A 26,513-nucleotide genomic window follows, 5' to 3' on the forward strand; every position below is an offset into this window, starting at 1 on the left:
CTTGAAATCCACAAGCATCAACAAAATTTCAACCGGAAGGAGGAATGTCTGAAACTCAATAAAACCTGGCTCCCAGCTCTCAAAAACACAGAGTGCAAAAGGTCATGGAACTCCACCCAGCCACAAGGTCAAGGGAATACTGCACACAAAAGACCAGCTAATGACACCCATCAACCACAGGGACAGATAATCTCCCCTCCTTATCAAAACAATACAGCCACAACAAAACACACTAATCAACCATCTCCTGATCAGGACAATAGCCTATCTCACAAACTAGCCTTCTCACAGCCATAAATACTCCACCCACTCTCAAGCCTACCCAGAGCACAGTTTGCTGTCCTCTGAAGATGCCGGCCACAGAGACTGGCGAAACGTTAGGAAGAACCACTTTCAGAACACGGCCAAAAAGCCCGAAAAACCCACAACAATCATAAGGGATAAGACATCGTGTCTCTGCTGGTTACCGCCACTGCAGTAAAAACAGCAAACAAATTGGTATACTGTCCTACAAAAGATGGGGGTGGGGGGAAAGTGTGTCCCCCTTGGTAAGTTGTAGTCTCTTGCCAACTGATAAGAAGTAATGTCCAGCCTCAAGGGAGACCCTGACCGTACATGACCAAGCCATGGTGTTGCCCAGCTTGCTTGTCCCAAGCCTTGGTCCAGCACTGCTTAGCCCTGATCCAAAATGTAAGTGGTGTTTCCTCCTAAGAAGACACACCTCTTGTCTTTTGGACAAATATTCCCCGAATCCCATACCCATCATGCTTGGTGCAGGATTCTGGGAGGTGTAGTCCAACACCAACACCCCCAGCCAAGTTTCTCTTCCTCTCTCATTGCCTCTTTTCTTACTCAGTGTAAGCAGAAGGGTCTATTTATTTTTATTTATTTATTTATTCTATTTATACCCTGCCTATCTGGTCATTGCGACCACTCTAGGTGGCTTACAACACAAAATACATGAACAGATATAAGAAAAGGAATTTTTTACACAATTAGACAATTCTACAAGATGGAGAGCAAACAAAATAAATCACAATAGAGAAAGGAGGGAAGAGAATCAGGAATGAACTGGGGGGAAGGCCTGCCTAAACATCCACGTTTTTAATTGGTTTTTGAATTTGTATTGGCCATGTAATTGGTCTACATGTCCTCTCCACAGGACACATTGCACATTTATTTGTTTGTTTATTCCTTCCTTCCAAAATACATGATATGACAAAATCAAGGATGGGCACTACTAACAGGTTACAATCAACTAAGCAGGGCATTTTCTAACATAATTGAGTCATGTAGTTAGCATTCAACTTGATCTGATTTTTTTTCCCTTCCTCATCTATGTTTCACACTCAGGTATGAGAAAGTGGAAGGAAAGAAAGCTGTTGCCGGGGAACAGGATCATCAATAAAAATTACTCCTCCTATGCCCAAATCCACATGGCCCAGGCAGAGGCACGATCTGTAAATACGCTAAAGAAAGGGTAAGTATCAGGAAATGAGATTAGAAACAAGGGGGAAAGGAAAGCGAGATAAGAAGTTTTTGTTAGGTAGGTAAGCGACAGGATTCTCAAAAATTCTTCCAGCTATACCCTTCTTCTCAAAGCAAAAAAGAAGAGGAAAGTAAAAGAAAAATCACAGATGAGATGTTTCACATTTATTCTGGCAAAGTTTTCAGTGCAGCAACGTAACACAACATCAGTTCAAATGCCCTCTTATCTACATAAAAGTAATGAAACTAAATTATTCAGCTTATTATTGATTAATGTATCTTTCCCCACTTAATTCCTAGTCTGGGGGGGGGGGTTAACGAACTGGAATCAGCTTCTAAGTCAGAACCAGAGGCTCCCACAAGATCACCAGTACCTTGAAATGAGAAAGGAACATAACTTTGGAGAACCTCCAGAGATGTCCTCATCACTATGCCCCCTGCATACGTAGAAATTGCATTTAGATTCAACCAGGGTGCCGTCAACTTATTTTCCATGCTTGGTTTCCATTGCCACAGGATAATTCAACGCTAATTGAGCCTTTTTACCGAAATACTGCCTAGGGGAAGCGTTTGTGTGGGTGAACGGGGCTTAAATTCATTTTTCCTGGCAGTGCCAAAGTCAACGTAGATTGCTCAGAAGGGTATTAGTGAATTTCTCCATATTTACACCATGGCAAATGAGGGGAGGTGGTAGTCTCTGTCTCTTACACACAAAAACACACACACACAGAGTGACCTATTTCTCTACGTCAGAACCAGGTCTGAAAGACCTCAGGCCACCGAGTGTTGATTTCTTTCTCTCTGTCGTCCCTCATGCGCTGCGGTGCACTTGAAGACTTGAGAACTCCACCCCACCATGGCGGGCACATGTTTTTAATCAAAATCCAGCTGCTTTGAAACCGGCCATTTTCGAGGCAGACGGCAGACAGAATTGATCTGCCCTCTGCTTGCGTTTCTGCAACTGATTAACTCGCTTGCTGGGAGCCCCATTTCCCCAGACACGGCGCATTAGCAATATACTAACATCCTGCCAAAAGGGCAAGATCTAGAATAACACGGACGTCTCAGTTGATTTAGAAACGTTTGTTAGAAACCCGAAAGGAAAGAGATCAGAAAGGGGCTGTTCATCTTTGCTAGCAAGAGGTAAACACTTCTGCAGGATGTTGAGAAAGTAGATAACAGCTAGATAACTGAGGGGTTGAGGTCTCTGGCTGCAGAGGCAGAGGTTGGAAGTTTGATTCCCCACTCTGCCTCCTTGATAAAGGCTAGACTTGATGATCAACAGGGTCCCTTCCAGCTCTGTGGTTCTGATGATGATGATGATAGATGAGGAAAGGTTTTATGCTTGTCTCATAATACCAGAACTTGGGGTCATGATGATCCATAGGATCCCTCCCAGGTCTGCAGTTCCAAGATGATGATGATGAGGTTCTACTGAAACTAAACAGTGGACGACCCATAATAGATAAAAGGACTTCTTAATACCAAGCATAATTAAACTGTGGGATTCCTTGATGCAAGAAATAATTGTGATGACTGCGAACGTGGAGGGCTTCAGAAAAAGCACACTGGTGGACATGAGAATCATAGAATCATGGAGTTGGAAGGGGGCCTCTAAGGCCATCCAGTCCAACCCCCTGCTCAAGGCAGGGCTACAAATCAAAGCATATATGACCTATGGTTGTCTAAATTTCTCTTGAGTGCCTCCAGCGTTGGAGCGCTCTCCACCTCTCCCTGGGGTCATTGGTTCCGTTGTTGTACTCCTCTAACAGTTAAGAAGTTTCTCCTAAGATTGAGCCTAAATCTGGCTTCCTGTCGCTTGAGCCCAAGATGACGTGTCCTCTGGAAGGATCGGGAACAGACACTGCTTGTCCTTCTACGCTCTCTCCCCTCCATCTTCTTTCCTCAAGGCTGACTGTACTCAGTTCCTCCAGTCTTTCCTCCTCCTAGGTCTCGGTTTCTAGACCCTGATACTCCTGGTTGCCTTCCCTCTGAACTTGCTCCAATTTGTTGGCCTCCTTCTTATGCATTTGCATTTCTTTGTCTAACACTGAAAACATCTCTTTATACCAGAGATGGTATACAGTGGGGAGAGGGGTACTATGTGCATAGAATGGTGGTTTCAGTGGGCCTTTGATCTGGTCCAACAGGCTATTTTTAAAATTATTATTATTTTTTCTTTATGCTGGAATGGGCTCAGGTATCTCAGGAAGAAGTTATCAAGATTGCTGTTTGGAAGGGGTGGAACTTAGCAGTCGGTATGTACTAATAATGGAACCGGAAGAATCATGGTACAATCGTAATGGCCCTCACATCCAAGTGACCACTTTGGCCATATTTTGGTCAAGGTCAGACATGTGCATTGATCACATAGAAACATGAATGGGCTTAAGGGATGGTGAGAGGACCAGCATTCGCGAGCTCTCTCTGGAACTAATTTGAGAGAACATCCTAACTAAACTAGAAATCAGGAAGCGTGAGATCCCAGTGAGAGAAATCAACACCTGTCCTCTGAAGATGGAACCAATGGTGTCTTATGACCAGAAAGGGAGGAGGGGTGTCTCCCCTGAAATTTGGGGATGAGGCACCCCTCCTCCCCCAGTACTGATCCACAAGCTGTCCCTTATGGAACAATCAAGGAAGAAAGTGAAACAGGGTTGTTGTAGGTTTTTTGGGCTGTTTGGCCATGTTCTGGAGGTTTTTCTTCCTAACGTTTCACCAGTCTCTGTGGTGAGCATCTTCAGAGGACAGGAATTAGAACTCTGTCTGTGTTCTGGTGTAGAGTGTGGGATAGTTGAATATTTGTAGCTGTGGGATCAGGACCACACGGGGAAACATTTTGAAAAAACAACCTACAAACAGTATTCAGGCCCACTACAAAAATACAACAATTGTTACGGTCAGCAAAGGACAAAAGGAACCCCCTCACCACTGCAGGAGTATACCAGATACCTTGCAGTTGTGGCCAGGTATATATTGGGACCACGAAACTCAGCATCCACACCAGATTCAAAGAACATGAGAGACACTGCAGACTAAAACAACTGGAAACATCAGCAGTAGCTGTACATGGCCTGAAACAAGCTGGACATGAAATCCTATTTCAAAACACAGAAATACTGGACAACACCAGCAATCATTATATTAGACTGCACAGGGAAGCCACTGAAACCCACAAACGTCAGCACAGCTTCAACAAAAAAGAAGAAAGTCAATACACCCATAACAAAAAAACATCCTGATCACCATAATCACCCAATCTCCTGAAAAGGACAAAAAGCTGGTCCCACAGCTACAAATACTCAACTGTCCCGCACACTACACCAGAACACAGCGTTCCATCTCCTGTCCTCTGAAGATGCCGGCCACAGAGACTGGCAAAACGTTAGGAAGAAAAACCTCCAGGACACAGCCAAACAGCCCAAAAAATGACAACCATCAGATCCTGGCTGTGAAAACCTTCGAGAACACAAAGTGAAATATTTTCATCATGATTTCACATTGTTTTCTATATGTAGAACAGCACTATATTACTAACCCTTAAGGCTAGTAATATAGCCTTAAGGGTTAGAGTGAGACTGGATTGGGCGGACGATAACACAGAGATGATCTTCCTGCAGGTATGGGCATTCGTAATATCAACACCTTGCTCCTTTTAATGGGCAAAATATTTGATACATACCTTGCAGACATTGTACTGTTCAAAGAGGGACAGCAAACCAATGTTACTGCGGCCGGCAATGCCTTTTAACAGAGTGACCTGACCGTTCCCGGAGTCCAGTTCCATCGTGTCATTGAAAACGTTGGACACGGCTTGGCCGGTCAGCAGCAGGTTGACCAGCTCCTAGGTTCAAGGGAATGAAAGGGGGGTGCGAAGAATGAGCTTCTGGTTCCTTGCCATTGACAGCCCCCTGCAACACCCCCCCACCCCCCACACACACCCAAACCCCACACAACACACAAATCTTTAGCATCAAGATGGCCCACAGTGGGTCACTGGTAGGTGGGAAAATAGCCCCCCAGACTCCTAGAAGTTGCCAATCTTTGCCATGAAGTAAGTGATGCTTTGAACGGCAAGCACAACACCCTTCATCCATTGAGTCAATCAAACACCACCTTCCTTCCTTCCATACATCCATCATCTGCTCCTTCCTCCCTTCCTTCCTTCTGACTTAAAGCAAAATACTTCAACCCTCATAAAGCTATTAAATCTGGTGATATGAAAGCACTCATCTAAAACAGCTTTTTAACAGCGTAAGCACATTAAGACGGCATGTAAAAGGATATAAGGGCTGCAACTGTAGAGCAGTGGTTCTTAACCTTTTTGAAAGAAACGCCCCCTTGAGCTATTGAGGAAGTTATCATCGCCCCCCTCCCCGCACTGATATTTATTTATTTATTTATTTATTTATTTATTTATTTATTTATTTAAAACACTTAACTCCAATGACCCCTGAAAACAAAATTCAATTCCAAGAAAATGAAATGCCCCCCCAAAAAGTTACATTTAATGATTTAGTTGCAAGTGAATTTTAAGACACAAAAAGAAATATAAAAAGGGCATAAAAACAAATTGCAATGCAGGAACTAAAAATTTCAAGACGAAAATTCTGAAACTAAATTAAGATTGGAAGAAAATATATATTCATGCACACTGTAAAAAGGCTGCAGCCATCTTCACGGGTTTGGCTTGCTCCAGCGCCCCCCTACCGCCCCCCTTCTGCTCCAGCACCCCCATGCCGCCCCTTTTCATTTTACCGCCCCCCTGAAAAATGAAATCGCCCCCTGGGGGGCATTATCGCCCACGTTAAGAACCACTGCTGTAGAGCATCCAACTATATTGAACTTAGGGATTCAAAGCCTGTCTGAAAAGGAGCATTTTCACTTGTCTTCAAAAGGCCAAGAGAAGATTGGGGCAGCGTAGCCTCACTGGGGAGGACGTGGGGGCAGCCACCAAGAAGGCCATCTTTTGGGACCACATCAAGTGTACCTGTAAAAGGTGACAGGACGGGGGGGGAGAGGCCTCCCCAGAAGATCTAAGACCTGAGGAGGGTTCTATGGTGAGATCTAGCCTGTCAGATATCTCGGGCTGAAGCAGCCTGGACCCTAAGAAGGTAAGAACATCTATGCTACCTTCATACAGGTTGTAAGTTTCTCCAGTCCAACATTCTGCTCTCATAAGCCGAACGCCTGCCAGTGGGATTCTAGCGTGGCTGTGCCTTCCGTAGGCAAAGCAACATTTGGTGCTACCATCTGACAAGGGGGAGGACCCCGTTTCTCTTGTAAACCAGCCCTTGCATCTCCAGGCATGTGATGCCAGGGCACACATAACTCCAGCACTTTGTGGGCAAGAAGACAGGCGGATGGTTAAAATCCAGGCACCAATAAAGCTGCTGCTTACCCAGCCTCATTATTCAACAACCCTGCTTTGTACTGCCTCACCTCTGCTCTTCTTGAGACCCACGGCTTGGAAAAGTTACCTTTTAGACTACAACTGCCAGAATCCCCTAGCCACCTAACCCAGGGGAGCCTGGGACTTTTAGTCCTTCTGAGCTCTGCAGAAGTGCCCATTATACAGAGTCGGTGTTTCTATCCCATTATAAAGACCATTTCTGTATTTACCTGTGTACAGTATCCATGTGCACCAATGAGCTGGTTGGTACTCACATCAAAATCTCCACGAACTCTAGAAAAGGAGCAGAGCAGGATTAATATCTGAGCATTGAAGGAAGTCCAAAACAAGCTGCAAAACCTGATTGTTTCCCACAATAAAGGAAAATAGGGTATGTTGACACATAATAGTGATGACAATCTTCAAAAGACTATTGCACACGCAATATACTGTGAAATAACACACAGAAGCAAACAGGTGTAGAACTACAGTACTTCTCAAAGGAGCTTAGAACAAAGGATGCAATTACAGGATACACTATTGGCACATTTTTAGAAGAGGTGCTCCCTCAAGCAGTGAAAAATGTCTGCTTGCTACAGGACATGCTTTTCCTCAATTACTCCTCTTGCAATTAGCATGCATAGTTTTGGTCACCAGGAGGTAAACACAGGCTTGATTTGCAAGTCTGATTGCCAGGCATATATCTCTGAAGAAATCTCAGTTTGGGAACAGACCTATAGGGAATGCACATTTCCTTAAGTCCATTAAAAGAGCTCGTAATGTGTCTGAAGTTGGGATTCTCTTGTTTAAAGAAAAACAAGTTTGGAAAAAACATTGGGTATACCTATGCTTGATGTAGTTTACATATTTAGTGATTTACACGCAAATTGCAAACATATAAACCCAGATCTAGCACAGAAGCATAAAAGCCCTTGGCAATGACTCTCTTTCCATAACAAGAAAACACTGGAATACATTACATTTTGGCATGATGACAAAACTAGCTCAAAGTGGCAGAATCAGTAATACCTATTTTAAAAGTAGACATAAGAGTCAACTAAAACTGTTAAGCCTCACTGTTAAACTATAACTATTAAAGCTGGACACCTGGCAAATGCTGAATTAGGTGTCAGACAAGTCTTTTGGGGTACATCAGGCCTAGAAAGTAAAGACCAAACCTTTGGAATGCTCATCCAAAATGGTGGAATAGCCACCACAGTATGACGAATTAAAGGCTTCAGCCAGTCCTATTTAGCAACCAAGAGCTGTATTTTGGACAAAGTGGCATTCCTGGGAAGTCTGCCAAAGCAACCCCGTTAGTGCATCTAATCCACTTGTTTGCTTCCCACCAGGAATTGTGACTTTCTGTGTAACAGCTACCGTGTCATGCTTGGGACACCCCAAATCCTATAATAAGCATGTGCAAATATAACTTGTCGGCATTTTGATTGGCCTCATGGATAAATCTCTTCTCTCTTTTTTAAAATCCCCGCTTAAAAATTAAAAGACCAGCTAACCATTTTATAGATTTGGAATAATGAAGTCAAGACTCTGAAGGAAATCTGAGTGGATTAGGCGATGGGTTTGACTTGAAAAATCCTCCTCACAAAAAACAAATATTATAAGCCAAGTTTTTTCCCCCAAGTTTATCTGAAAAAAAGATGATTACAAGAATCAGACCGGAGAATCCTCCTAATTGTTCCTTTGATGCCGAGAGAAAATATGTAGTAGGTTGAGGGGTATGCAAGTGAACTAGAAGACACATACATACACATCCTTTTAAAAAAAAAGTCCAGATGCGGAGTTAGAAGATGGAAGAGAGATTGTTGTTGTTTAGTTGTTAAGTCGTGTCCGACTCTTCGTGACCCCACGGACCAGAGCACGCCACCACCCCCCGTCTTCCACTGCCTCCCGGAGTTGGGTCAAATTCATGTTGGTCGCTTTGATGACCCTGTCCAACCATCTCGTCCTCCGTCATCCCCTTCTCCTCTTGCCTTCACCCTTTCCCAACATCAGGGTCTTTTCCAGGGAGTCTTCTCTTCTCTTCTCATGAGATGGCCAAAGTCTTGGAGCCTCAGCTTCAGGATCTGTCCTTCCAGTGAGAGAGAAGGACCTTGGAAAAAGTCTGGATACTGTACTTCAAGAAGGATGCCGACAAACTGGACCAAGTTCATAGGAGGGCAACAAGGATGATCAGGGGAAGTGGAAACCAAGCTGTAGGAGAAAAGACAGAAAGGACTGGGCAAGTTTAGCCTTGAGAAAAGAAGATTAATGGGGAGATAGGACAGGACTTCTCCAATACTTGAAAGGTAGTCATCTAGAGGAAGGGCAAGATCTGTTCTTGATCAACCCAGGGTGCAGGACATGTAATAATGGGCTCAAGCTACAGGAAGCCAGATTTTGGCTGAATATCAGGGGGAAAAAAACATCCAAACTGTTGGAGCAGAACAACAATGGAACCCATGACCTCAGGAGTTGGTGAGAGCTCCAACGCTGGAGGCATTCAAAAGAAGAATTAGACAACAGTCTATCAGATATAATTTGATTTGAATTCCTGAACTGAGCAGGGGATTGAATTCAGTGGCCTTATACGACCCGTTCAACTCAATTATTCTATTATTCTACGATTTCCCTGAACTTTTTCCTGTGGTGGCCTCTCCAGATCCCTACAAATATGACATTGTGAACTGAGAGTTAGACTTCAATGCAGAGATTAAGGGGGCAAAGTGAGATACCTGAAAAATGGGTGGAAGCACATCCTGTGATCAGAAGGCACCGAGTTGGGAAATTATCAAGCATAAATATAAATCCCACCTGGTAATTTCAGGAGGTGTGGAAGTATATGAAAAGTAGAACTCAGAAGGCTGATTTCAAGCAAACAATGTACAGTATTCCTATAAAGAGTGGATTCCAACGAAATCAACATTACTATTCCTACTGCTTCTCCTAGAGTTGGCTGCATTACTGACTGTTTCAAAATGTTTTCAGGGCTGATGTGACAAAGGAGATTGGGAGCAATTCTTGTGCATCTACAGCCAGAACCACTGTTGGCCACCAGCCACTTCTCAGCTTCAGGAACAGTTACGCCGTGGAAATCCCATTGCTGCGCTGGAGACGACAGGCCGATGCGACATGCGTCAATTAGGGGCTGTGGGACACAGAGTCTGGACAATAGAAGGAAGTGGCTAAATCCATCCTTGGGTGCAAACATTATGGGAATGTTGAGTTTTACCTAAGACATGCAAGGAGAAGGAACATCTGCAGTTCCCATCATCTGGGTTGGTGAGGAAGTAACCATCAAGGACGCATCCTGATGATTTACAGCCGGCTCGGGTTGTACTGTAATCACATACAGTATACCCATTTTCCAGGGTTGTTGCCTTTACAGACACACAACCCCAGAAAAGGGGGTACGTCATCAAAGATGGCTGTTTGGGTGAACACAAGAGACTGCCTGATGTGAGGGGCCCTGGACCGCTGAACTTAATGCTGACCCTTAACTGGTGGTGGTACACCTGGGTGGTAGGTCTGATCTCCACCCCATCGGTTGCTCATTTCATGCTGCCTGAGGTAGATCTGAGGTTCTCAGTCGTTGACTCTCCAGATGTTTACGGAGTCACTTTCCAGAATTCCTGGCCACTGGTCTTACTGAAGGCTTGTAACCGTTGAAGGCAACAACATCTGGAGCGCTAAAAGTTGAGACCGGATGCTTCAAATCAACTTTTCCCAGTCTTGGTTCCTCATGGCCTTCAGCTCCCATCATCCCAGTGGCAATGGTGGTGGTGAGGAGTGATGTTCTGTAGCCTCTCAGGACTCCAGATGGAGAAAGTCTATTTTCTAAAATGGCGGTACGGCAAATTCACTCCAGGGCACTCTGCCCGTTGACATATACAGACAGAGATGAGAAACCTGGCCCTCAATCAGCCAGCTACACATATATCCCTGAGGGCAATTCATCATAAAATGGCAGGCCAATCTTGCTCTGGGAGTTCTATGTGGTGAGGGACATTTTAATCTTCAATTGCAATTCCCTGCTGTGGCCTGCAGAGCTCATGGACAGAACACTGTGGCTTTACTTTGAGCAGGATCAGATCAGGAAGCAGCTGAGGGAAAGATTTCTACCTAAGACTTTAGGGGAGCTGCTGGCAAAGGACATGATACGGACCCAGACTGACCGACAGTTTGACCCAATTTTAAGGCCGCTTCATATATATTCATATTAGAAAAGGGGAAAGTCATTTTTGAACTATCACTTCAGAATCTGGTCAACCTGCATGACCATGCTGGCTGGGGGATTCTGGGCGATGAGGTACAAATAATTAAAACAACAACACCCAAACAGTTAAACTAATATTTTCCAAGCTCTGATTCAAAAGAGAAATATGATGATTCCACAACTGTTGCTGATCTGTGTCGGCTGCTCTTGAGTCACTGATCCTTATGTTGGCAGATCCTTATGTTGACATTACCAGACCTAATTAGTTGAACGTGTTGGGGAAGGAGGTCAGGTGGGCTTTTCACAACTGTCCGCACAAAGTGGTCAGGTGGGCTTTTGACCATTGTCATGTTGCTAGGAAAGGAGTTTTATATTGGTGGGATGTTATATTTTCTGTATTTTCTCTATTAATCTTCTTAATATGTTTTTAATTCAGTTGTGTTTTAATACATCAACTTGTTGGGTGCTTTAACTGTGTCTTTCATTCTACTGTTTGAAAGCAAAAAAAAGCCCACCCACACCCCCTAGTGACCAATTTTAAAATACAATTTGGAGGGACTAGGGGTATGTATGGTTGCAGCCCCCCCCCCGAAACATGACAAAAGTTCCTCCCACAGCCCTTCCAAGCATAAAAAGGCCTTTTCAGAAAAACAGATACAAAACAATGTGTTGCTTTTGGGGTGCAGCCACACCTTGGAATAAATGAGATAAAATGAAAGTGAAAAGTGAAACTCCACACCATTAAAAAAAAACCATTTAAAATGTCTATACCTGCCTGTGGAAGTCTAGTTTCCCAACTATCCTATGCACAGAAACTTAGGAAGCTATCTTCTTGTGGATGAGACCATTGGCCCATCTACCCAATATAGTCAGCTTGGACTGGCAGCAACAGGCAGGTAATCAGGTGGCATCTTTTCCTAGTCCTACCTGGCACCTCCTGCAAGTTTCCCCCCCCCCCAAGGTGCTGGCCAAGCCCTATCCTGCTTAGCTTCTGGAATGAGACAAGATTTATATCGTGGTATTTACCGATGGCGTTTTTGGCAGGTTTTGTGTCCAAGATATTTTTTTTTACAAATGTTTATATGTCCGGCGAGTCTCTGCTGTGTAGCCTGAATAATTAAATTGTAAACAAGAGAGTTTTAAGCACCGAGGGATGGTCTATAAGCAGCACACGTTGCTTTACTCTTGTGAAATCCATGTTTCTCAGAGTCTCCTCTGAGAGTAAAGTCAAAGGGGTTGCTCCCGGGCAAAACCCTGAAGAGAAAGTAAAAGACTAATAGATTACTTCTGTGGAAAATGCTGACATAAAAAAAACAAGCTTTCCCCTGCTGTTTTCATTGTAAATCTTCCTTCTGTTTGCTACATAAAAAAAATAACAATCCCATGAGTGTTTAATGGGGAGGTCTGGCTCTCTCACAACGATGATCCATGTGGCAAGGCTGTAATGCTCTTTGGGTGACTTCACGCCCCTTCTTCATGGCAACAGACTGTTAACATTAACCAAACACACAATTACGAGCCGGTTACAAAAATAGATCCTGGAATGGTAAGGAGGAAAGCGATTCCAAGTGATGGAAAGAGAAGTTTCTAAGAAAGGGCGGCCAAAGCAGAGTGATTACCAGAGGAATGTTCCATTTGGGCAACCGTGCATGCCGCCATTTTGGTTTGTAGGGAATAAAACCAGGAGGCAAGCCGGTATGCCAGAGCAGTGTTCTCTCAAGACTATTTAGGGAAGTTACTTTCCTCCTATCTTCAGGTTCAAGATAACTGGGAGACAACCCTAGTAGCTCTCAGAAATGTACAGTACATGTTACATTCAAATGGGACTTGTGCCAAAAACCTTAATTTTGATATTTGCCTCCTAACACAACACAGCAGGCTGTTGGGTGTTTGTGGTTCATCTAAAAAACAGATACAAGCCAAAATCTTGTAGCCTAGCATGGTAAAATGCACTAGAGTAGGCCCATTGAATTAATAAGTAAACTCCTCCATCCATTCAAATGGGCCTACTTTGACTGTGACTTACTTTAGCATAACATGTTGAAATTAGAGTACAGTCATTTGAATCAATGGACCTTATAGAGGTTCACCAAATCCCCTTTGAGTCAAGAAGCCCAACTGAAGTGCAATTTACTGCATTAAGCAACAGATATTGGGCACAATTTTAAAGTATTCTGCCATGTTGGTAAGCGGAGAAAAGCGCAGCCCTGCAAGCAGAAATGTAAGAGATCAGGATGAACATTTCTAGTCCAATCTTCGCTCCTCTCTGCTGGTTTTCTTCTACTTGCAGGGATTATTTTGTAGTTGCCAAATTGTGATCTCCAACCCGCTGGTTCATTCAAATACTCATAATCTGTCATTTTATTTCCGTATCGTGCTCCTGCATGTTTAATTTCAGCTTGTACCTTGCCTGCCGCGCAACACACAAGAGCCCATAATTTGAAGATCTACTGAAAAAAATATTCAGAATACTGAATTGTTTGCATAATGAAGTGGTGGGTGTGAGCGTTTTCTTGGGAGTGATCTTTCTTATAGCACCTGTTCCATTGTAGGGGAATTACTCCAGCCTAGGCCCTCAAAATAGCGGTCCTACAGCTGGAAGAGAAGACTCCCTGGAAAAGACTCTAATGTTGGGAAAATGTGAAGGCAAGAGGAGAAGGGGAACGACAGAGGATGAGATGGTGGGACAGTGTCATCGAAGCGACCAGCATGAATCTGACCCAACTCCGGGAGGCCGTGGAAGACAGGAGGGCTTGGCGTGCTCTGGTCCATGGGGTCACAAAGAGTCGGACACGACTTAACAACTAAACAACAACAACAACAGCTGGACCAGAAAAAGTCCAGCTTGGTCGTGGATTGGAGTTGGGCTGGAACTCAATTCCTTGTACGCCATGGGGTTGTCAGGAAAGAGCTCACAATAGACTGCACCACAAGTGGTCCAAAATGCATGCTAGAAGCCAGAGAGACCCAACCCTGTATTAATCTGAAGACAGTTTGGAGAGGGGAAGAGGGACACAACCTTCACATGATGCGAATGTGTGCTGAAAACAGGCATAGGGACTAGAGTCTTGGGACTCGCTTTCAAGTTGTATTAGTGAGTCAACTTGGTCCCCCCCCCCCACACCCTTCAATGACTTCAATGACCCAACTCACAACTCTAGGGGGAAAAGCTTGTTTTTTTAATAGGGACTCAGACTTGGGACTTCGGATCAAAGATTCGGACTTAGGACTCAGACCCAAATGCTCGCCAACCTTCCTGGCTAAAAAATAATATACCATATGTTAGAAATTAGGATGTAGAGCAAACCACCGAATTGTGGAACAGAAACATCACTCCATTCAAAGGGGAGGGAGACCTATTTTCGGGAAGGTAAGAGAGATTCGTAGGGGCGTGGTCACTTCTGAGATTCAAGTAACATGAGGAGTGAGACTGAATCACATTTTCCATGGATTAGAATGAGATGGATTTTAATGGACTGAACAGCCTCCTCGTTGACCTTCAGTGTCCCAGTGAGTCGAATCTGTTTTCTCAATACTATTGTTTTCTTCTTTTTTTAAAAAGGATGCTCTGTATTTTTATATGAAACATGAAAATACCACCCATTGTTTTCTTCATTCCTTCAAGAAAAAGAAAATCATTTCAGAGGATTAAAAAGTTGAAAAATTTTGGGAACTCCAAGCTGAGATAATTCTAAACAGGCTTTAATCCACATGGGGCACAAGTTCATTGTGGAGGGTAGAAGAAAGTTCTCCCGGGTTACATCTTCATGGCGATCACCTATTAGAGCCACTTTGTCCTGGAAAATGAAGCAGGCGTGTTGTTTATTGCTTCTGAGACACGACTAGAAATAATGGGTGGAAAGTCCAGGGAAGCAGATTTTTGGCTAAACGCAAGAGGAAACAGTAAGTGATGTTTGACAGTGGAACAGTCTGCCACTGGAGATGGTGGGCCCGCCTTCTGCGACAAGCCTTCCAAGCTGACATTGAGGCATCTAAAGCCTCAATTTCATCCAGCATGGAGGAGAGGTTGGATTCAGAGCTTGGGGAAGTTACTTTTACGGACTAGAAGTCTCAGAATCCCCAAGCCAGTTGCTGCACTGGCAGGACTTCCTTGCAGTCCTCAAAAGTAACTTTTACAAGCTTGGATTAGACCAGATGACATCAAAAGTTTCTTCCAATTTTATAAATGTAGGGTTCCTTGCTTCCTCCCTCCCTCCCCAAGAATGGCCTTGGCATTATATCAAAGTCTAATAAATAATAAATAAATTTCTTTCTTTCTCTCATTCATTCAATTATCCCTTCTCACAGATGCAGGTGAAGGGACCTGAGTATGTCCAGGCTCTCCGAACTCCAAGCAAGGTCATCCAAGACAGTAGAGTCAAAGCTGGGACACCAGCCCGTACTGTTTCCATCCCTTTCAGGAATTAACAATCACATCAGGAGTAGAGATTGGAAGCCCAGCAGCCGCATGGCGGAAAGTGACACCGGTGGGCGTTTTTTTTTTTGCATAGACAACAGCAGTGACACTCGAGCTAGCTTTTGTTATTACCGCTCAAGGAAAGGTAATGGAGGTAAACGATTTCTGGTTTTTTAATACTTTGAACATCCTGTGAGGAGGCCATCAAAAAGGAAACAAGGGATAGTGCTGGAAGATGAGAGACCCAGGCCAGGAGTCATTCACTCAGCTCATGTGGAAGGACAAAGGAGTGCATACCAAGAATGCAATCAATAATGAACCAAGTGGATTAAAGCTGAAAGGACATCTAGTTGCTGATGTGCAGAGAGGGAAAGGACGCTCCATGACACATATAACAAATATGTGGCATGGGTAAGCTGGTAAGATAAGTGGAGTATTTTAAACATTATAAAACTAGGGCTACGTGAACCAGAAGGGGAAATTTCAACAAGGTAATGACAGAAACAACACATTCAGAAGCCACAGCGTTCTTCTGATCATGAGGCAGGACACAGTAGTAGCAGTGAGGTACTGTATATCACAAATTCTGCTTAAGGGGTCGCATTGCTGCTCCGACTTTGATGCTGCTAAGAAAACGTAAGACGGGACAAATCTGGCTGTCTCCGTTTGCGCAGGCTTCCACCTGAGCAACCTCCCGTTGACCACGAGCAAGCCATCCTTGGCCTTTTCAACACTGCTTCCAAACTATGCAAGTTATTCCAAATGGCTGCCCCTCAAAATGCCTGTACCAGATGCTCAGCGGTACGCATTTCCTCACACGAGGAAAACTGAGGGAACCTATCTTCCGTCATTTGTCTAATCTGAAGGGGAAGACGGTGATATCTGCCATTAAAATGCACTTAAGAAAGAACAGCTTGCTTCTTTAAATGCTGCCCTGCTCGGCACTGCCAAGGAAAACCCAACATTTCATTCTCTCCAGCGATAAGGGATAAACTCATTAAGTTTGCTTAATGTAAACAGAAGATAAGGACTAAGGCAGCTTAGTTCCTCGATGTGTTGTTTCTCCTACCAGTAATTCTGGAGTGAGTGATTTTTTTTCTCTTGCTTCATATTTTTAAATTAGATGGTCTGTTTTCTAGAGTGCACTATCATAGTCACAAAGGGAATGAAGTCTCAGATTCAAATGTTATCTGGTTTTAAATTTATTAGACGCCCATTGACAAACTGCACAGTTTTCTTGGCCTTGAAGCTTTTCCACCTCTTCCAACTAGGAACGGAACGGACATAGGATTTTTAGATTTTTTTTTTGGACTATAGATCCCATAATCCTCCCTTCCTTCCTGAACAGGAACCTAGGTGGAGCTAGGCCTAGCTAGGCCACAAAGCTTTCCAGATCAGGCCTTTCTCCCAGGCGAGCCACAGTTACATGTCTGTAGGTGTCTGTATGTCAGGTCGAAGTCCCTGAATGGCAAATGATGGGATTTGTGGTCCAAAAATCCCATTCCTAGAGGCCAATTCTCACTAGTTTTGTTTTGCATGTGAGGGTTTAAAAAAAAAAACACCAAAAAATGTTTCAGTTAGAGCACTGGTTCCCAACCTTGGGCAATCCAGCTGTTCTTGGACTGCAATTCCCAGAAGCCTTCATCACTAGCTGTACTGGCTGGTGTTTCTGGGAGTTGCAGTCCAGGAACTCCCGGGTCACCCAAAGTAGGGAGACCACTGAGTTAGAAGGACATTTTGGGGCAGCACGGATGAGCGTTTTTCCACTTGTAAGAATGATTTTTGTGCAGTTTGTGCAAAGAGTGTAGAATTGTTGCATCATCACATGCACCTTTGAACATCCACTCAGAAGCAAACAATTCAAGTTTGTACCCTCGTATCTCAACTCAGAACAGGGGCTCCTCGCAACACACGGTGCCCTCGGATCACGTACGTTGCGGAGCGCCTCCAATACCAGAAACACGGATGCGGGTGGGAGGTCCAGGGTAGCCTGTTTCCGAGAAACCCAGGCCTAAGGAATTCCATCTATGGTAAGCTGGAACATACTTTGAAACGGCACGCCATACATTTCGCCCGTAATATCCCAGGAGCTTAGGACCCAAGGACGCCTGTCCGAAAGAAATGCAGATGTACTCACTGATTGATTGATCTTGATAGCACCGCCGACAGCGTCAGAAGAATGCATCCGTGTGGACCAACTTCGAACTGGAAGCCGGAGTGCAGGGAGAGAAGGAATAACATTCGGTTGAGCGGGGAAGGCTGAGCACCCCTTTCCAACCCATCCATTATTGCAGAATTGCAAAATGTACTCGCTTCATTCCTACCACGTTTCCGTGCCCTCATTCCTGGTTTGAAGACCTGCTCCCCATGGCAAGGATAATGTATTCCACAGCCATAGATGTTGGTTTAAGCAGGGTGGGTGATGGACTCTCCAGTAGCCTCTGGCCTTACAGTCCCTGCCCTCTGGCTATGTTGGTCGAAGTGAAGGGAGCAGGATATCAAGACAAATAAAAAGGAGGAACACATCACACTCCCAGGTTTAGAAGTTTGTCTGGAACTCAAGAGCCACCCCCTGAATGGAGATGGATGCTAGCTGGATTTGGCCACCATAGCCAGAGGGCAGGGACTGTAGGGCCATAGAGAGCTCCGTTCTCTTTTTTCTGATGGGAGGCTATCACCGGCATGCCAGGAATGAATGAACTCCAGAGGTTTGCCTTCTTTCAAATAACGAGGAAGAGAAACTCCTTTCAATTTTGAAGGAAAGGTAGCTGGACAGAACAGGTGGACCACCTTCTGTCAGGTCTGCTTTGAATTGGATTCCTGCCTTGAGCAGGGGGTTGGACTTGATGGCCTCAGAGATCCCTTCCAACTCCACGAGTCTGTGATTCACCCACGGCGTACGGAGTGAAACCACTTCTGGTTAGTAATTAAAGGGAACAGAATACAAGATCTGGTCTATTCCTTTGCCCTCTGTCTTAATCCATGGAGGGGATTTATGTCTGTACACTTCTCCTCTGAATTGCACTGGTCTGAACAGCTTGGTTTTAGTTATACATTGATTTTTTTTCAGTCCATCAGTCAGCAAAATTTAAACAGTGTTACTCTCCTGTTGCCCCCCTCCAAAACACATCATCCAATCGGCAATCAAAATGCCAGATGCAGGGGAAGGGGTATCAGGAGACAGGGATCTCGTGGGCCCACTGTGAGATACAGGAAGGGGTGGTGGGGCCATGGTGAAATAAAAGAAGCTGGACTAGAGGGGCCCTTGGCCTGATCCACTGGGGCTCTTCTGATGTTCTTCTGTTCAACACTCTGTTTATTGCTATTACTACGGATATCTGCCACAGTTCAACCACATCTGGAAAGCTGCAAGTACCTCTCCATCTAAACCATTAGTTGAGCCCACAAGAATCTGTCCATACATTAAGACTGCCTGTCAACACCTCCACCATCAATCCTGAGACAGGTAGCTACCAAAAAGATAAGCATTTTATTTGCTGGAGCTCTTTTTATGAGCTACCTTGCCTAGAGAAATGTGCCCTGTGCTAGCTTTATTCACTCTGGACACCAAGTTGAAACAATTCCTTTCTGGAAAGCTTTTGATTCAGCCTGAAAGGGGATAATTTTAACAGCTGCTTTGAAATGTTTATGATTTTTAGATCTGTGGATTTTATTGTCACCGTATCCTGTCTTAAACAGTTTTATTATTATTTTGCTGCAATTGCTTTGTTTCATTTTTGTTGGCTTCTGATTTTACGCTTTACAAACGTTGCCCTGGACGCTCTCACGTAACCTATATATTGAGAGGTAAAAGAGTCAATATTCTAAGCAAAGAACCAAGCAGGCCCACAAAAACTCATGAGCACTTTTGCTGGGGCAACGAAAATATCGGCGCACAAAAACAGGAAGCTCTTTGGGGGGGGGGGGCGAGTTCCCTACCTGGCGAATATTTTGTTGCAGGAACGCCACCAGGTCTTCATATTTCGTGACAGTGTGCAGCGTGAGCTGTAAAGATGAAGTCCATGGAGGGGATACAAATGTGAATAACCAGGTAGCAATCCCACCCACCCACCCCCCAAAAATGAATCAGCTTTCATTGAGAGATAACTCCAAATGCAAAGAAAATGTGTCAGTTTTGGGAAATCAATACTAGCAATCATTTTTTCCTAAGGGAAGCAAAACTCTCTCCCATTTCCACTTGCCTAGCTTTACTGGTACAGCTGTTTCGTATTAAAGCTGAGGAGCGTGTTGGGGGGGAAAAGATGGCAACCCCAATCCAGCCCCATACATATCAGCATATGCAGAGTCCGGGACTTAAAGCCTGCGACCTTCCTGGACCCATCTCCCCATTTCATTTTTCTTCCACATTTAACCTCATTGAATTTCAAGTCCTTTCATATTCTGAACATGTAAGAAAAATGGGGATTTGGGGTAATTTTTTATTTTTAAAAACACCCTCAAATGGAATTCTCACCCATCCCTGTTGTTGAGTTGCCCAGATCTAGGAGTAGCATAACACAATGTGTGTGGGGGTGATTCACTCACACCACAAGCAGAGTTTGCCAAAGTTACTTTTTGTCTGCTCTGACCTGTTCAATACTAGCGGTGGGATTATTAAGAGTTATAATCCAGAAACTTAAGATTTTTGTTTCCAGGCCCTGCCTATAAATAATAGAGGCAACAGCCTTATTCCAGGAGAGACCAGTTATTCATCTAAGCCTACGGACTGGAAGCCACTTTCCAGAATCTTATGCCAAGACAGTGCTTTCCTCTTTGATTGCCACGTTGAACCTTTTAACTGCGGGTTTAAAGCTGTGTTTTCTACCACTTCTACTCCCTTGCCCTCATTTGATGATGGGTGGAGATATTCTGATGTGAAGCCGGGGAACCCCTTCTAAAGAAACCTCCCTGCCGAAGCAAAAGACAAAACGCTACTTCCCCTTCAGCTCCGGCTTTAATTGAAATGTGTTGTAATTTTATAAGGTTCATTCCACCAGAATGGACTTTCCACTTCCATGTCAGCTTAATCTTGTCTCTCGCCTTGTTCCCCGGCTTCCAGTGGGTAGCAGAAGAAGTGAGGAGAAATTAGGGAGACAGAAGGATGTCCTGATCTACGCATTTTTTTTAAAAAAATTAGACACTGATGGAACAGGTCAGTTGATAACCATAGTTTTAAAATAGCAGGACGACGGGCACTGAAATCTGTGCTAATTTTCATTTGGAGGCCGAGACTGCCATTCGGGGAACGGGATATCTCCTGAAACGAATAAGCCAGACTGATCTCTGCATTTGGGTGTAAGGTGTAGCTCAGCTCACCTTCCTTCCAAGAACAGGGCATCTGGAAGATGATAGGGTATATCTCCTTTCCCTTTGCAAGTGGCACCAGGTGATTAAACCTCAGGCTCTTATACCTGCACATCTGGAGCCCTGGGAGTCTTTAAGGGACTGGAAGCGGATAAGCCCAGAGGCCTTGCTCTGGCTTCTTACGCCCTTTACCAGGCACGGACCACACAATTGACTGTTCTTATTTCTTCCCCTTACAGGCTAGGAGCCATCTTCCCTGGTTTGATGGATGGCTGCGATGGACAGGATTCCAGCTGCCACACGGAAGACTGAAGATTCCACTCCCGCACAACAGGAACACAGACCACCCTATCTCTGATATTTACACACAGCCGTTAAGAAACAGCAAACGTGCTCCTTACTACACAAACACAGCTGCACAAAATCATACCATTTCCAAGATCCCGTCAGCTTTGTATTTCCCTGCAGGCGTGAACTGTTGTGCTTCTGTGTGCCTAAAAAAAGGGGGGAGGGGCAGGTAAACAAAACATCTGTAAAAGGCAGAGAATGGACAAGGATCTCACCTCTCTAATTCTGCGGTTGCCCAACCTATGGGTCCCCAGATGTTCTTGGACAAAAGCTCCCGGACGTCTTCCCCACTCGCTGTTCTGGCCAGGATTTCTGGGAGTTGTCGTCCAAGAACACCTGGAGACTCATCGTTGGGAACCCCTGCTCGATGCAAAAGAGTTCAAAAGAGAAGGGATGCACTCTTGCCGTTCAGTGTAGGCCACCTCGCTTTGGCCCTTCTCGTTTTCTCTTCACAGGCACCTCCCATGCCAGGGCTTGGTCCAACACGCCAGACATCAGCTACCGGAAAAGAAAGCCGTGGTGGCTCATTATCTGTTTCGGGCTACAGCTCCCGTCATCGTTCATCAGCACCTGCACCAGCTTGGGCTGATGGGACCTCTTAGGCCAAAAATATTTGGAGGGCCATGTTTGACCACCCCTGTGTGAGGGGCAAGGGTGGGAAAGAAGCATCCCAGAAGCACCTCCAGTTCCCTGGCAGAATCTCCAGTGGCCATCACAGTCAACTGCCCACACTCCCAAAATTGTACTTTGCCCCATCCATCCATCCATCCATCCATCCATCCATCCATCCATCCATCCATCCATCCATCCATCCATCCATCCATCCATCCATCCATCCATCCATCCATCCATCCATCCATCCATCCATCCATCCATTCTTTTGCTTTTTCTGGAACAGGAGAAGTCAAGAACTGCTGAATAGCTCAGTGGTTTAGGGATCTGGTTTGTGGACCCAGAAGTTGTTTGTTTGTTTGTTTGTTCGTTCGTTTGTTCGGTCTGTCTGTCTGTCTGTCTGTCTATCTATCCTTATAGATATACAAATGTAGATTAGATATAGATATAATAGATATATTTAAATGTGCCTTTTACTTACAAGGTAACTACAGCTTTCTTGTTGCCACCTGCCCGCCATAAAATGTCAGCCAGAGCCAAAGTAAGGCATTTGGTCCTGTGAGCTTCTGAAGGTTGAAGGCACCTTGTGTTTGGAGAAAGTAAAAGAAGCACAAGACATGGTCTGCTTATGTTATGTGAACAAAGAAGCTGGTTATCAAAGATCTCTGCTTCTCCAAGGGCAGGGGTGGCCCCATCATTAGCCAAACAGAGCTGCCACCGCCAGCCCCCACATACTGCTACCCGATTGCCCGCAGCCACTAACCACCGACTTTTTCTTTTAAAAATGTCCCCTTGCCCATAACGTTTACATGGCCGCTTCTTGGCTGGTCATTGAGATTGTGCCAATTTTGGGAGACTGTAGGAAGAGGGTCAGAGATGTGGTGGCGCTACGGGTTAAATCGCAGAAGCCTCTGTGCTGCAAGGTCAGAAGACCTGCAGTTGTAAGATCGAATCCACGAGACAGAATGAGCTCCCATCACTTGTCCCAGCTCCTGCCAACCTAGCAGTTTGAAAGCATGTAAATGCGAGTAGATAAATAGGTACCACCATGGTGGAAGGTCATGGTGTTCTGTGTCTAGTCGCGCTGGCCAAGTGACCATGGAAACTGTCTACGGACAAATGCTGACTCTATGGCTTGGAGACGGGGATGAGCACCACGCCGTAGAGTCGGACACGACTGGACTAAAGGTCAAGGGGAACCTTTACTTTTACCTAGGAATAGGATCACAGGTGATTTTTTTAGCAACCTCTCCCAGAATGATTTGGCCGTGAAGGCCCCAAAGCCAGGTTTCCTCCCCAATAGTTGAGAAGCAGGTGCAATATGGAGGTTATTCCCTCCCACCATTAGTGTTCCCACAGAGTGGTGGTGGTAGAGGAATGGCCAGCGGGGATGGACATTCGCTTCCACCCTCAGGCAGGCAGAGAGCTTGGGTTGGCACTGCCAAGATGCTCCTCATCTCCGAAATCTCTAGGGCAAGCTGGAGATAGCATGACCCTCTGTGGCCTGGGGAGAGGTGTGCCCCCCTGATTCAGCCAACGGGGCCAAAATTTTGTTTCGGCTTCTGTTTGGTATCCCTTCCCAACGTGCCCCAAAGGTTTGCAGCCTCAGGATGGAAAGAAAACTTGGGATTTGAAACCCCAAATAAGGAAGAAAGTGAGACTGAGTTTTTTTCCCCCTCACAGGCAGAAGTTTATGAGGGCAATTCCATAGGAAAGGCTCCGTGAGGTAAGCCACCTTGAATCCTTTTGGGGAGAAAGGCGGCATAGAAGGGTTTCAAATAGACAAATAAATAAGGCTCAGAGACTGGAAAAGTTACTGGGTTGGGGGGGTTATAACTCTGAGAATTCTGGGAGCTGCGCTACAGAAATTATTCTTCCTCACTCTGAGAGAGAAATGTGCTGAAAGGTCCTTTTTTCCCTGTAAACTATGAAAGATGCACGAACCCGACCCTCCCTTGAGTGTGGAAACCATGTTCTTAGAGGACTTTCCATTTGGGTTCGCAGTTCAAAGCATGAGATTCTTCTCCCTTTCTTTATAGGGCTGATTAGTTTCATTTGGTGTCATGCCAACCAACGTCCGTGAAAGACGGAGGAATCAGGGCAAGAGAAACAGTGGCGGGACGGAGCTGATGATGGCATCGGTCTGGAAATAGCTGCAAAAAAATATGATGCGGCAGAGGAAATGGTGTGCATGGCATTCTGGTTAAAAGCAGAAATAATGGGATGACATTTTAAAAAGGGGCCCATTTTAGGCCAGGTATCAGGAGTGGGACGGCCAGTTCTTTAGGATGTGGGAGAAGATGATTAGAGGTGGGGCAGAAAGCTCCCTCAGGAGAGACACTTTGCACAGCAGCGGAGGGAAAACAAAACACAGATAAGTGGGCATTAATGAAAATGTTGGCTTTTTACGCCTCCTCCTTTCTCAGCTTACAAAAGGAAGGCTTTGCATGTTTCTCATGAAAGGACCGCTCGGCTTGTGGAATCTGACAAACTAAGATGACGTCAGTAAAATGTCAGAATAATGGCACATGGGATGGTACTTTGCTCTCCTGATTTTGCCTGAACTCTGGGGACCTCATGCTCTACGCATGGCTGGGGGGAGCACAGGAGGGAACCTCAGGCGCTCTGTCCTGCCCTACCGCGAAACTCTTTGGCCCTCCTCATATCTCAGGTGACCACCTTCACAGGTTCCATCTAGAATGGCCAACAGGAAAGGATTCCAGACCTGGCAGACCAGAAAGGTTCTCCAGCTCTGACCTAACAGCAGGAGTTCCATATATACTTTCCGATTTGGATAGCCTGGTGACCAAGGGCCAAGAGTTCGAAATCCCCCACCGTAGCTCTTGGGAGGCAGGGTCATCTGAGATCCCCCATATTAGAAGTGGCTCATGGGTTTCTACGACCTGCCCCCCTGGGCAGCCTTGGACAAGCTTCAGGGTGGCTCCAGAGCGCCATCAGAAGGAGAGGTGGGTAAATCGCTTTTGCCGTGAGCTGAAGCTAAGGAGAAGGAGACTCACTCCCAAGATGGCAAGCGGCCAAGAGGCAGCTCCACACGGCTGGGGAAGTAACTGTCTCTTTGGGGGGCAGGTAAGGAGCACAGTGTCCAAGGCGTGACATTCTCTAGCCAATGGCCTGTTCTAAGCGACAGTGGCAATGGGACTCACCCACTTCCCAAGACCCAGGAGGATTCTGGCCTACCACTGTGTTGAGTCCCATCATGAATCGCTTCTGATTTTCTCCTCCAAACACCAGTCTCCCACGATTATACGGAAGGAGTTATTGAAATACAAGTTGCATCAGCCCCCACCAAGGGCGATACTAGCTAGGACTGTTGAGAACGGCATCCAAAGAGCTATCCTATAGCTCTTGACCATCCCTGAGATCGTGGAATGGAGACTTGGCCAAGTAGACCTCTTGATTGGAGCCCCCAATGAGTGTACGTCTTACACAAGGAGTGTAAACGCCCTCCAGGGGCATCCGGATTGGTTGCGGGTGGCACAGGATCTTGCTTCTCCTTATCTTTGCTCAAATATCCAACGCCCTTCAAAGACAAAGGAAGAAGGCCCTCGTTCCACTTTGTCCCAAAGGCAAATGAACACAACACCAAAGTCTTCTCTTTCATCTCGTTTGCTTTGATTTGCTGTTTTGTCTTCTTAAATCATTAGATCTTTTACAGCCAGTGGTGGGAACATTGAGCAGGCTTAAATCTCAGTCTGACACTCGGGACTGTCTCAGATTTGACTGGCGTCTTTGTCAAAAGCTCTAAAAAGCATTACAGTTTAGAACAATGTAGGCAGAAAGACCTTTTAGAGAGAGAGAAAGGGGGGGAAGTGTCTCTCTCTTTCATTTCAAGAACTAGCAAACATGCACCCTTCAATAATGATCCTGGTCGATTTAATGCACGTTGCAGAATCTGTGTACGTTTTTAAATGTAGGATGGGGAGGAAGCCCAGTTCAACATCCACTAAATTAGCAAAATTAACTAAGATGCCTAGAGGATCAGACCGACGGCACAACAGATTCACTGTTTAAAAAACAGAACAAAAGTCTGTCAAGTAATGAAGGAAGAGAGTCTGGATGAATATCAGAAAGAGAAAGGCTGGGTGGTCAGTGTGTATTCCTTCCTGTAGTACAGACCACAGCTAAGTGGCACACGAAGCCCTTTGCATACAGAGGGTCCTCTTCCTTGGAAGCTCCAGAAGGAGATTTCAAACCCTGCTTCTGCCAGTCAGAGTGGCTGCCAAGAGTGGGTCAGATGGAGCAACAGTAAAATGGGGCTTCTTGATTTCCATCACGAGCACCTAGGGAGATCAAAGTACGATACAGTCTACCTTTCCTTCATGGACTCACTTGATCTCTTCTGATTTGGGAAGGTTTGTTGGGGCTTAGCGGGGCTAGCGGGTTAGCGGGGGAATCTCCAAGGAGGGCTAGGAAAGAATTCTGGCTAAAACATTGGAGAGTTAGGACTGCCAGTCAGAGTCAACAATATAGGCCTCTGTGGGTTGGTGGTCTGACTCAATACGACGTCGCTTCCTGTATTTCTCACAGCACCTCCTTCCAGCTCCAGTGATGCATATACTGTATTTGTTACCTCATACATCCGTTCCCCAAACCATGCTCACTTCTTTAAAACAGAGATAGCTGACTTATCCCAAATGAGACCATCGGTCCTCGTGGCTCAGTACTCTGTAACCCAGTGGTCCGTGGTCCCCTCAAAGATGGTGGTCCCTCCACTT

General features: G+C 45.2%; 1 protein-coding gene across 2 annotated transcripts in view; it reads right to left on the reverse strand.

Moving 5' to 3' along the window:
* Window positions 1–26,513, reverse strand: part of MINDY4 (MINDY lysine 48 deubiquitinase 4) — an 84,616-nt gene that overhangs the window by 24,646 nt on the left and 33,457 nt on the right. For both annotated transcript variants that reach the window (XM_073002815.2, XM_078378306.1), the window contains 6 exons: window positions 22,259–22,360; window positions 21,248–21,311; window positions 19,453–19,518; window positions 17,651–17,718; window positions 7,111–7,174; window positions 5,171–5,332 (listed from right to left, as the gene is read on the reverse strand). In XM_073002815.2, the coding sequence (XP_072858916.2) occupies window positions 5,171–5,332; window positions 7,111–7,174; window positions 17,651–17,718; window positions 19,453–19,518; window positions 21,248–21,311; window positions 22,259–22,360 (526 nt within the window). The remainder of the gene's footprint in view (window positions 1–5,170; window positions 5,333–7,110; window positions 7,175–17,650; window positions 17,719–19,452; window positions 19,519–21,247; window positions 21,312–22,258; window positions 22,361–26,513) is intronic.

Source organism: Pogona vitticeps, chromosome 6, assembly GCF_051106095.1.
Source record: "Pogona vitticeps strain Pit_001003342236 chromosome 6, PviZW2.1, whole genome shotgun sequence".
Classification (NCBI taxonomy): Eukaryota; Metazoa; Chordata; class Lepidosauria; order Squamata; family Agamidae; genus Pogona; species Pogona vitticeps.